A 13266-nucleotide genomic window follows, 5' to 3' on the forward strand; every position below is an offset into this window, starting at 1 on the left:
CGATGTGTGATAGTATTGACAAATGCAGTAAAACGAAAACCATTTCCGCCTAGTGAAAGGCAGGAAGATAAAACCTAGCCACATTTACCATTTGCCACATACATCTGATTTGTGGCAATCAATAGATGTTAAAGCAACAATGCTCCAATACCATTTTATTGCTAGATAACTCTCCTGAACTCTTTTTGTCTCTTACTGATCCTGACCAACCTAATGCAAATTGCAAGACCTCTGGGGAAGGGCCTATCTCACTTCTGATTCATGTACACAGCGTTCATGAATAGCTAAGAGATACTTTACATGCCAAATGTTAAAGATTAACTAGCAGTCTTACATTTTGTTATTGTTTTGATTGTCCTGCTCTACTTCAGCCATCAAATCAGAATTAACTTGTGAGGATTGCTCTCTCAGGATTTCATTCACTTGGTAGAGGAGCTAGGCTGATGTGGAAATTACTTTGATCTACCGGTAATTCTCCCAATGCTGATCTCATTTATCTTCTTTGGCTGTGCCACACAGCATGGTTTTAGCAAGGTGTGCACAAACAGGAATGAGACACAGTGAACTTTGGGTTTGTCCGCTCTCTCAGTCCCATTCCTTCCTTCCATGCAACCCATAAGAGTTCAGAAGATTTCCTTTCCATTTAGTTAACCACATCTTCTCCTATCATCCAAGCCCAGAACAGTAATTATTGTTTACCATGGTTAGTTCAAATAAGCCAGCTCTAGAAACCATGAAGTTGGCTTGTTTCATGCTAACCATGGTTAATGTTAACCAGATTGCCACTTCAGATGACATAACTAACCACTGCTAACCAAAAGCAGGCTTAGGAGCTTCTGAACTCTTCTGGGTGATGCGGGCACAGGAGAAGGGAATACACAATTCGGGGTCTCATTGTAGCCCACTCCTGCACATCGCCCTGAACATGGTTAAGCGTGACATGCACATTCAGCCAAAATCTTGTAGCGACATCTGCAAAACTGTCCTCAGCAAGGATATTTCAAATTTACACTATAGCTGACAGAACCTTACAGCGTGGGATGGGGAACAAAAGTTTTATCTCTCAGATCACCAGCTTCACAATTTAATTCCAGGACTCACTCAGTTTATATGCTAACAAACTGACATGTGTATTAATGTCGATTAGAGCTCTGTAATTTCACTAAATACCTTCTGGTGGTGCTGGGAAATGTGTCAGTTTTAGTCATTAGGAAAAATTAAACCAATAAAACTGGGAGGCAGTGTTCTGTCAAAAATCTTGTGCATCATTCTTTACTTTCCACTTCAGTGCGTTGCAAGCTCCAAACTTAATATGGAAATTAATTTTCCGGATAGGGGATGCAGATTATTTGTTACAGATTTGCTTTTAGATTATACAGAGGCAGACTGCATACTTACTGACTCTCTAAGCAACAGCAGTTTCCACCCCAAAAGAATAAATGAAAGAAATGGGATATTAATCTTCAAGTAAACATTGTGAAATAAAACAAAACCTTTAAAAGGAACCATACCAAACAGAGTGGACAACAAAAAGAACTGGATGTCAGTTTCAGACTGGATCACATAACTGGCACTAGATTCCTTTTTCGGAACCCGCACCTGACTTAGATGGACAGATCCCACACATCCATGTGATACTCACGACAGTGGATTACTGGGTTCAGAGAGCTCATGCACATTTAAGAGTTAACTTTTAAATTAAATTACCCTTGATTTTTATTATTTATTTTATTCCATTTATATTTCTTACCCACCCTTCACCATGAGGTCCCAGGGTGGTGGCAACAGCACAATGCACAGTTATAAAAAGAGATGGAACCATTATAATTACCAAACAACTGTTCTGTATTAGAGAGGAAACATTCTAGTCAAAAGTGGCAAGTGGTTTGAGAATTACAGCTCAGAAAAAGACGACTATGCATTACTCCTTACTTTCCTAAATGATGAAAAGTGCCAGGGGCAGTGTTTCTCAGATCTGACTTCCTTCTGAAGGAGGGGCCACTTCCAGATGGTTGCTATTTTGCAGGAGGGCCCAGTCAAAAACTGGCAAATCTGGTTTATGCAATTGTAGTTGACCACACTGTCTTGAGCAACAAAGCTACTTTCACAAAAGATCAGACTTTTTGTGATAAGGAAAGTAAAGGGGGACTGCACTGGAAGGCGTGGAGTAACACTCGCTTTATGCAACGTCATCTAACCTTATGCTTATTAAATAGCCAACGTTGTCTTAATCTCCCTGCAAACAAATCAGGATGAATGCTCAATAAACAAGTTGTCTGGAAGCAACCTTTATGTATTTTTCTAATATGAATTTACAAATATACAACAAGAACACCTGCCTTGTTAAAACACAATGCTGAAAACAGTTTAGAGCAATTTACAATCACAAAATAAGGTGACTCCTCCCATATTCCTGGCCATGGTACAACAGCTGTGACCATAACTCATAACTGGCTAGCTGACAGATACTTCTGTGGAGCTGATGAAATCTTTGCCTTGAACACAGAGAAAAGCAATTGCCCATTATCATCTCCTATGCATGTCCTTCTGAGAACGGAAGGCAATGCACAAGAACATCTGGTGCCTTAGTGCAAGTAAAATATAATAAGCTTGCTCTTACAAGGATTGCATCTCTCTCTCTGGAAATTTATATGGTTGTCATCCTCTGTACCATACTGATGGAGCTTGAATCCCAAAGCAAACACAGGTGATTTGTGGAGGGAAAACACAGATTCAATCAGAGATAGCAAAGTTGCCAAGCTTGCAGCTGATGGGAAACTGGGGAGTTTGGAGGCCTTTACGGTTCATATTAACTTTGAAGGCTGGGGCTCATAGCATATGGTGATGATATAGAAAATCCATGCATGGTGTAGCCAGGGCACAGAGGTGTTCACGTGCTTGTTTTTAGTCTAGCCAGAGACTAAATGTGCCCTGGGGAAGTCACTTCAGTGCTGCTAATGCAGCGGTTTAACTTCCTGCCATTGTCTTTCCAGACAGATGATGCCAATAACATTCATTGCACTGCCCACTGTATGCCTGTCCTAGAAAAGAAACCATTCTTTTACATTGCATGCAATGGAGTGGGTGACCAGTGCAAAACAGAGTCACTGACTTGTTATCCAACCCATAGGAGTACATATACTATCAAGCTGCACTATATGCAACAGCAGCGAAGAAAATCCAAGTGAGAATCTTTCAACGAACTGTTAGTGACTTGTTAATTTGAGCAAGCTAAATCTAACCCCAGGAAGTTTCAATCTTGATTGCATTTTAAGCAGAGTGTATACTTATTCATGTTTTATGCCTGTGCTAATAGGTCTTTTACTGCATTTGCAATGGCCTATGGCTACAAGCAATAAATATTTATTGGCCATTGGGCTTGCAGGGTTCACTAGAGCAGGAAGTTCAGTGCAGTGCAAGATTAAGGCCTGTAGTTGACAGAAGCAATCTCTTTGTTTCCATCATTACAGACCTAATCTTGCAAGGGCACTGAACAGTCCTCCAATCTCTTAGATCGTGGGAAGAAACCAATGAGTTTTTCCAAGTGCCAAAAAGTATGTGAAGAGCATAGTTACCATGGCAATGCAAGCTCCACACTAATCAAGTGTGCGTGTGTGGGCCTCTTGACCTGATTGTGACTAGAGATGGAGAAGTGCTTCTAAGAGCCATTCTTTTGCTCTGAAAGCAAAGGACAGCATCACCGACTTGTATCTGGTGATGCAGTGCTATCAGACCAGTTGCATAGCAGCCTCTTAAGTTCTGCATTGTCACAAAACGTACACTGCTCATTAATGGTTTTACGTTCCACCTAAAAGCATGAAAGCTAGAAGTTTGCCCTGATCTAAATGAAAAGACAACCCTTTTTTTCTGAGGAGCTCACAAGGTTTTGCCCTGGATATCACCTAAATACGTCACATAGTATAGTTCCTCCCTGCTCAAATTCAGGGGTCATAATTCACTGCTAGAATATACAATTTCTATATGAAAGGTCTGATTCAACCCCTGACACCTCCAGGCAAGATTTATGTCTGAAACCCTGGATGGCTGATGCCAGTTGCTGCAAACAATACTTATCTAAGTGGACCTATGCTTTGCCTGGGCTTACAGAACTCCATTTCTGCAAAACTTTTCCACTTAGGAGGCTGTGGAAATGCACAGGAGCCATTTAAAGGGCTTCCCATTGGACCAGATAATTTTGGAAATATTTAACCATTGCGTTAGTCTGAAGATGTAAAGGTATTTCATGGGGGCCAGTTCAGAAAGTGACAACTACCAAACTACGGAACATTTAAAACTTGCCTTTACCATCAACAACAAATCTCTTATTAACTCAAGCAGCAAACCTGCACATAATGTGAAGGAAATAAGTAGCTATCCTATTTTTAAAAGACATCTGAAGGCAGGCCTGTTCAGGGAAGTTTTTAATATTTAACACTGTATTGTTTTTAATATTTGATTGGGAGCTGCCCAGAGTGGCTGGGGAAACTGGGTATAAATAATAAATTATTATTATTATTATTATTATTATTATTATTATTATTATTATTATTTACCTGGGAGTTCAAATGAACTCCACAGGACTTTTTTCCAAGCAGATCTGCATAGGATTGTGTTGTTAATCTCCCTCCTCTTTTTAATAAAACCACTTGGGTTTTCTGAACCACAAGTTGGAAAGCCTAACAACATATACATGCTATCTGCATCCTATTGCCCGAGTCATCAATGTCCATGAACTGCCCTGAATTGCAAGTTGGAATCCTAATTTTTAGCAACCAGACATGCAAGTCCTATTCCTGGGCCACAAGCAGTATTGTTCCAGCATCCAGTCTCTTCTTCAAGTGCCTCTTCCGCCCTCCCAACAACCTCTTCCCCTCAGGAATTATAAATAGGGGTCTTGAACAAAATCAAGGAGTGGGCTTGGGCCAACTGTAATCAGACAACACTGTTCAAGGTAAGGGGATAAGATGTATAAACATCCCTGAGGCTGCAGTGCTTGACACATTTCATTGTTTCTCTGCCCAACTCTTTCAGAAGCCCACTTCTTGCATGGCTAAAGCTGGCCAGTGTAGCCTCTTATGACTACACTTACAAGCACAGGAAGACAGAAAGATGTATCCCAGACCCAAACACAATGAGAGGAGAAGAGTGGCATGGAAGGAGGGGTGGCAAAAGAAGGAATGTTCATCAGAGGGAAGGCAGGTACAGTGGTACCTCAGGTTACATACACTTCAGGCTACAGACGCTTCAGGTTACAGACTCCACTAACCCAGAAATAGTACCTCGGGTTAAGAACTTTGCTTCAGATTGAGAAATTGTGCTCCGGTGGTGTGGCGGCAGCAGGAGGCCCCATTAGCTAAAGTGGTGCTTCAGGTTAAGAACAGTTTCAAGTTAAGAACGGACCTTCGGAACAAATTAAGTACTTAACCCAAGGTACCACTGTATACAACACCTCTTTAAATTCCTCCCACAATTATTTAGAAAATGTACAAACCCACTTGCTCAAAAAAGTCTCCCAAGTAGTATACAAGTCAAATTATATATAAACCATGACTTAAAATACACAAATAAATTAAAAACAAATATACATAAAACCACCAAGAAAAACAAATATAAAATCAACAAAACATTTAAAACAAATATAACTAAATCACGTTTCTGACAGCTTCTTAGACCTTCGCTCCTTAGACACCGCTTAGATCTTCTCCAGTCTCCAGACTAACTTGCCACTGACTTATCTGTTCCGTCCCAAGTGTCTACTTACCTGCAACCTTGCAAGCTGTTGTTCCTTGGCTTCTCTTCCTCCTTGCTTCCTAGAGTCCCAATGGCTGTCTACTGACTTTCCGAACCACTTCCCAACTGTCTCCCCCTTAATACAGCTACGCTTCTCGTATCATAATTCTCCTGCACATTTGCCAGCACATGCAAAATTCCACAGTGCTAAGATGCAGAAATCTAGAATAAAGGCTAATGTTTAGTTAGCATTGTTTTGGATAGAGTGCTTCAGTTTGCCTAGTATTCCTTTCCCCCAGAAATGCAGGTAAGAGTCTAAATTTAACATACCACAGGCCCTTTAGACACATAAGAGAATGTAATGCTGAACTTTTAAAAAATTCTTATTGAATATAGTACATATATACAAATATTTTTAAAAAGGAATTTATTGCCTTGCATATAATTATGAACAAAATAATAATAATGCTGGCCTTTCAAAATGACAGTATAAACGAGGAGTACCTGTAAAGCTGATTCACTCTTGTTGACTTTTAAAGAGGCTGGGTTGCCTTTATAATCTCACATGCTGGGGTGCATTAAAAATCTCTTTCCTACCCTTTTAAACTGATTGCAGACATTGATCATGTAAAACTAAACTGGTTCCCAAATGACCAGAAATTCTGCAGGTGCCTTTATTTAATCAAAGGTTGTTTGTACAGTGCTTGTTGTAGGAGGAAAGGTTCAGGAACTTCCAGAGGACAGAAATAAGAATATCATTGATGAATGAGAGCAATATTTCGTTCATTCCATCGTTCAGTTCCCATGCATTCATCTAGACATGTAGGGAAAGTACCAGATACCCAGTGGTATCCTGCCATCCTCCAAACATCATCCCCTCTATGTCAGGAGGTTCCCACACTTCTGGTTGGTGGGCCACCAGTGGTCCATGAGCTTTACTCAGGTGGTCCATGGAATGTTTATATTAAATATGCAAATTGCTTTTTAACTGAATTTTCCTTGCATTTCATTTCTTATTGTATTGATTGCAACTTGGATGCAAGTTGTTAATACAAAAAAAGAGCAACAGGCAGTGACCATTTTGCACATGTTCAATTACGCAGAACATGAGGGCAGATCAGGGGTATAATGGGGTGGGCTTATGCCTTATGCAAACTCTGTTGACGTGTTGGTGGGGAGAGGGGCAGGAACACAATCCCCGTGCAAATCGGGGGTTGCCTGCAGAAGAAATAAAAGAAACAATAAAAATACAACTAAAAATCATTGGCAGAAAAATCATTACGTAGTTCACCAAAACCGTCAGCATTTTCCAAGTGATCCCCCCGGGGGGTGGGGCGGAGGGGGGGGAGTGTCTAGCAACCACTGCTCTACTTCCAGTGCTCAGGCTATGTCATTGCTTATGTAGCCAAAGCAGCAGCACCATGCAGACGGTATCAGTAGACGAGGAACCCCAAAGTTTGCATAGAAAAAATTTCTAGAGGTAAAAACCCCAAGGGAGTGAGCCCCCCACCAAATACAGGACTATATGTGCTCAGTGCCTCATGGAATGCTGACTGTTAGGGAGCAGAGGGTGGGAAATGTTTGGTGGGGGGGTTAGAAGTGCTGGAAGTCTGGACAGGCAGACCATCGTCACACTGCAACATTTTGTTGCAGTTCCAATTGTTTTCAACATGTTAAAAGAGAATACTGTACACATACTCTCCCATGATAAATAGCTGGGCTTGAAGTCAATCAGACTCTTTCTTACTACTGTATTGCAACATGCCCTGCAGTTTCCTTATCGGGGGAAATAACTGGGAATTTCCTGTGGCCCAAGAAGATTTCTTAAGTACCTACGTGCCAACTCATAATCCCAACAACTTGGGATCCTGGCTAAATAATTCAATGAGACCTATTAATGCCCTTTCCCCAAAATCCAAGACACACAAGCAGCACTGCAAATCGCTGCCTGAGGAATGTTGCCGCTAAACTGCCACACAGAAGTTTCGACTACTGTTGATGAGACAGCCTCAAGCTTCCTGAGAAATCAGATTCTAGTTCATCTGTCGTCTCCACAGGTACGTTGCTTTGGTTCGAATTGGATGGATACGACCAGGTTGGTGTCCATGCGACCAACCTGTTTGGAGACATATTGCACTGGCATCTCACCGGTTGCAAAACACTTCCTGAGTGAGCAGGGCTTTGCTGGGGGAAACCTGTATAACAATGTGGCTGGTGATTGTGATGAGAGGGGCTATATCCAGCTGCCTCTACACCAGGCGAGTGGGCGAAACAAGGCCCATCAGGCCCGCAGAAGCTGTGGAAACAACTATTCTTTCTGTATCCTTGATGAATGCGCAGTCTCGCAATGAGCGGCTTGCCAATGTTAACCACCTTCCTTTCATCCACAACATCATCTACTCCTGCGTATTCATAGTGCAGGCAAACTGTGAAGGTTAAGTCTTCCTGTGAAATAATAAAAAAAGAAAATTCATCATTAATCTTCATAATAATGGCAGCTGTTATGCCCTAAGAAAGAAATGCAGGCATTCACATCAAATGCAGCATTCACTGCCATCAGAGTGCTTTTGTCTCCTAATTACACAAATTCACAGGACAAAAAAAAGGGGGGGCCGCTGGAAACCTATTTCTAGCGTTTTGCTGTCAGCACACAGACACTGTATTTTAAAAGCAACTGTTACACCGGCTGCTAAAGATATTCCACTTTCCACGTTAAGAGTTTGCCTTCCACATGGAACTTGCAAAAATTAAACACAAAGAAGCTACTGTTTGCATCACAGATAACTCCAATACTCTCACTAACATAATCAGTTTTGTATGCTGACTGAATTAACGGCACATCTGCATTTCGTGGGAAACAAAAGCAAAAAATGAGCATGTCTGCCCCTCAAAAAATAAATAAATCAATTTTAGCACTTGCTGTATCTTCATCATTTAGGATGATGTATAAGCCAAGGGACACCAGCTGTTCTTTATCATGTAGATTCCACCCTCATTCCAATGCCACATACTGCAGTTTTATACTGATCAGAATAGTTCCTTCACCCAGTACATTCTCATTGCCCAGTCAGATTTGGCTCCTGGTCTCCTATTTCCCACCTCACAGTAGTGTCCAATCTGCACTAGGCCTTTAAAGCAGCGTCGTGCCACTTCAAAACAGTCATGGTTCATGGTTTGTGAAGGGTGTTGAGAGTTTTTTAGGAGATCCCTCTTCCCCAACACAAAGCTACAGTTCTCAAGAGTTCTCTGGGAAGAGGGACTGACTACAAAACCACGCTGGGAATTGCAGCTCTGTGAGGGGAATTGGACTCTAACAATCATCTGTGACCTTAGCAAACTACAAACCCCAGGATTCTTTGGGGGAAGCAGCAAAGGTTTAAAGTGGTGTGATACAGCTTTAAATGTATAGCGCAAATGGGGTGACAGCCATCATCGGAGCCCTGATTTGTTTTGTTTCCAATAGCTTAGAATCATAGAATTGAGTTGGAAGGGACCTTAGTGGTGCAGCAAGAAAGCAAAGCAGTTGTGATCCTACCACCACCTCAGCCTTGACACAAACAAAACGCCTACTGCTGCAGCCTGCTGCTCTCCCCCAATATCCATGAAGCCATATTCAGAAATCTGGACTCTGAACCTTTCGAGACTGAAGGCCTTTGGCATATAATTCTCTACTGGCTTAACCTGCAAAGTTGCATCCGTAGGGAAATCATACATTTATGCTGAGGTATTTCAAAGGGCAAGTAGTAACTGGAGGCTACCAATATGGGTGTGGGCCTGTAAAACGTGCAATCTGTTTCATGCAGCAGCTGGTATAAAAGTGCCAAACAGAATGAGTTTGTGAGACAAAAGCAATGTGAAATGACCTTTAGCTTCTGCAGAGAACTTATTCGAGTGTAGAGACAATGTTTGGGCAAGTCCTTTGACAGCAAGAAGCTTCCGGTTTCCTCAGGAGTCCCCTTGTTTGCCCCTTTGGGGTCGACATCCAAGTCCTGTTCAAATTTGTTAAAAAGCAGAAATTAACTTATAGGATTAAAAGCTATATACCCACAACCACCACCACCCTCTAGCTGCCAGATCATGCAATATGTGGGTTTTGGCCAAAGTGCAAATTTCATGTTTTTTATAATCCTGTAAAGAATAAACTCATACCAAGCTCCTGACGCCAACTTACGAGGGGGAAATCTGTAACATAAGCTTTGCAAACAGTGATTTCAGAAGGCTTCTTTACTATGCTTGTGTAGACAATCAGGACATTGGAGAATTCTGCTGCGAAACCCAGCTGAATTTGAACACCGCAGGCAAACTGAAGGCACATGCTTTCGGGAAGTTCTGGAAACAAACACATTTTGATTAGTGGTAATACACAGATGCTCTCCTTCAAAATTAGTTGGGGAAATTGCATCTTTCCTCATGCTGTACTTAGTCATTATCCAGACTGGAACATCAGGATTAATTTCAGTATCTAGAAGATCTACAAACTAATGGGAGCAGTTTATAATCAGTCTTCAAGACTCCTTCATACATTTTGCACAGATCATCTCCTCCTGGCATCTATCAACAGTTCTGCTATTGCCCTAAAATGATAAGTAACTTCACTGGAGAGGATCTTGCTCCTTCACTTTACTAGCAACACATGAAATGAATTACAAGTTATCATTAGCTGAGCAGATAAGGAGATGAAGCTATGGGGAGAGGGCCTGGAAGGTCACTTCATATAACTGGGTGCATGTGAGCTATGGGTTAGCCACCCCTGGGCTATGGGATGTCACTGTCCCCTCATCATTATGATACAGTGGTACCTCGGGTTACATACGCTTCAGGTTACAGACTCCGCTAACACAGAAATAGTACCTCGGATTAAGAACTTTGCTTCAGGATGGAACAGAAATTGTGCTCCGGTGGCACGGCAGCAGCGGGAGGCCCCATTAGCTAAAGTGGTGCTTCAGGTTAAGAACAGTTTCAGGTTAAGAATGGACCTCCGGAACAAATTAAGTACTTAACCCAAGGTATCACTGTACTGACTGACTGTTTTGTGAACTGGCTATTTTCTGTTGTGGGATTTATAGTTGTTAACCACCGTGGATGTTTTGTATGGAAAGGGGGGGATATACAAATGTAATAATGTGTTTGGCTTGGGAGCTTGACCGCTAAGAAAAAGTTAATGAGCCCCACCCCACCAAGGCTCCACTGATTTTAGTGGCAGAAAAAAGGGGGAGAATAAAACAGAGGTGATGTTGGGGTCGACAGAGATGTGTAGAACTCTCTGCACAGCCCAGAACCTTGATGGGGATACAAACCCATGCTTATTAGAATGATCATTTGATGAACGGAGAGGGGTTGATGATAAGCCCTGCTCTTCAACTGATCTGCTGGGTGTGGGGCTACGCTGGAGAAGGTGCCCTGAATGTGTGTGTACACACATGTGAGTGCAAGAGTAGGGGTGGCCACACCCACTGGTGGCATGCAGCCCCTGGAAAGTTTGCCAAGGGTGAGTGCAGTATTCAAGTATTTCATTGAAGGTTAGCTATCCTTGAACAAGTAATCTAGGGAAATGAACCATTTGAGGGAGGTAAGCCAAGTTATTTCAGTATGTACATAAGGCTGTTGTGCACCCACATCCTGGGACACGAGGAGCTATAGATCAACCTGAACAGCATCTTGACCCATACCGTGAGCTTTTGCCCACTGCAGATTCCGCGCTAATGACTCTGCCGACGCTACTGTTTGCTGAACAGGATCAGTTAATGCTCTCTTCTCAGATAAGCTGCTGCGAATCTCCAAAGCCTGCTTGCCTTTGGTAAGGTGACACTTGCCCATATCTAAAAATAAAAGATGCAAATCATTTTCTGGGAACCAAAGCTGCTGAAAATTCTAATTAAAGCACCTACATTCCAGAAGAGCCGCCATGTTGCTATGGTTATTGTTGTGTCAGCGTTTCCATGACAAACCTGATTTCAAGGGGGCATTCAAGCCTTGCTGTTCAAAATTCACTACAGTCCGGAACATACCGTCCAAGTTCCTCTCCATGAGAACTCTGCCTCCCCTGCTCTTTTAGCATTCATTATGACTCAAACATTTATTAAGCTGCATGGCAAGTTTCTTCATCTTCTCCCTCCCACATGCATAGGCATAGATCCTCCAGTCAATGAAATCCTTCCCAGGAAAAGACATGTTTCTTAATTGCAGCACTCTGCTTACAAGAATACATGTTCCAATCGTTTTACACTACAGATAAGCTAGACTGATAATCTTTTCCAACAGTTGTCTTTTTTTTAGTTGGGGTTCTCCATCTATTTTCAGCCACATCATTAGCATCCTTAAACAATTTTAATGCATTTTTGTACACCTTTGTACTCTATATGTTTTTAAAATGTTGTTACATAGCCGCCTTTTTCATAAGGAAATTCTGCAGCAGTAGTAGTTTTTGAACATCGCTTCTGCAACTTAAAAAAAATGAATTAACTATATAAGGAACTGCCTTTGGCGAATGGCTCATCTTGCCTAGTTCTGTCTATCCTGGCTGGAAGCAGTGTTCTGGGGCTGTGAAAGGAGATAAAGTATGCCTTTAAAAAACAATGCCCCCATTTTGGATGCATCTATCGCTCTGTGCCCACAAAGCAAACATGCACAATTGATTTGATCCCCCTTTCTACCCCAATGTGTTAGTAGTATTGTTATATGTTGTGCTTCCAAGGGCAGGGGTACATCAAAAAGCCACGCACGCACACCCATTCCCACATCCCTATTATTCTTTTGCATATGGACACAATTCATTTCACAGCTTTTATCAGGGATTAAGTGCTATAGCACCCTCCAGTAGTTACCCCCACCCCCAGCAATGCCAGAAGCACGTCTTGATTGGCGTGAAGGCAGCCTCCCTGGATTCGGGTTGTACACAGTCGCTCTCCAATAGTCAACCAGCGGTCCCACTCAAGAATACTTAGGCATCCAGCTATTGCCATCTGGCAGCTCCTTGTCTGGCAGTTTCACTTCTGCCTTCCCCAAAGCAAAAGGGGGGGGGGACGGGGACCTTCTTGCGCTTCGCTTCCAGGACCACATTGAAGCAAAGGAGTCCTCTGAATGAGGTCCGTGTCAGCATCCACTCCCTTCAGGAACTCAAGAGAACTACCTTTCTTCAGGTATGGTTTGCAGCTCACTAGGCTCCAGCCTCCTTCCACTCAGTTTCCCACCCAGGGCATTGGTTACACAAAGTCTACATTTCTCCCTGTTGCCAACCTGCCATTCCAGCCTCCCGCAAGCATTTTCTTCCTGCTTGCCTTTCGCCCAGTCACCCTCCATCCACCCCCATCCTTCTCTCCCGAGTTCTAAGAAATTCTGACGCCTTCTGGAGGCCAGCAGCTGTTTTCTATCTGCCCTGTCAGGCTGCTCCTCAGGGAGGGGGAAAAAGATGCCTGTCTTGTTTGCCAGCAGGCTGTCTTCCCAGCCATCCCCTGCTGGCAGTTTCTGTTGACTAGAACCAGTAGGAAACACAGGGTGCACTGGGGCAGGCCATTCATCTCATCTCAAGGAAGTAAA

General features: G+C 42.6%; 1 protein-coding gene across 4 annotated transcripts in view; it reads right to left on the minus strand.

Annotated features, from left to right (window-relative positions):
• Positions 1–6390: 6390 nt before the first annotated feature.
• The window catches only part of MALT1 (MALT1 paracaspase), a 42273-nt gene continuing 35397 nt past the window's right edge, over positions 6391–13266 (minus strand). For all 4 annotated transcript variants that reach the window (XM_081212776.1, XM_081212774.1, XM_081212773.1 and 1 more), the window contains 4 exons: positions 11400–11549; positions 9902–10059; positions 9594–9719; positions 6391–8175 (listed from right to left, as the gene is read on the minus strand). In XM_081212776.1, coding sequence (XP_081068902.1) covers positions 7720–8175; positions 9594–9719; positions 9902–10059; positions 11400–11549 — 890 coding nt within the window. In that variant the 3' untranslated portion in view covers positions 6391–7719. The remainder of the gene's footprint in view (positions 8176–9593; positions 9720–9901; positions 10060–11399; positions 11550–13266) is intronic.

This window comes from Podarcis bocagei (assembly GCF_964188305.1).
Source record: "Podarcis bocagei genome assembly, chromosome: 11".
NCBI classification, from domain to species: Eukaryota; Metazoa; Chordata; class Lepidosauria; order Squamata; family Lacertidae; genus Podarcis; species Podarcis bocagei.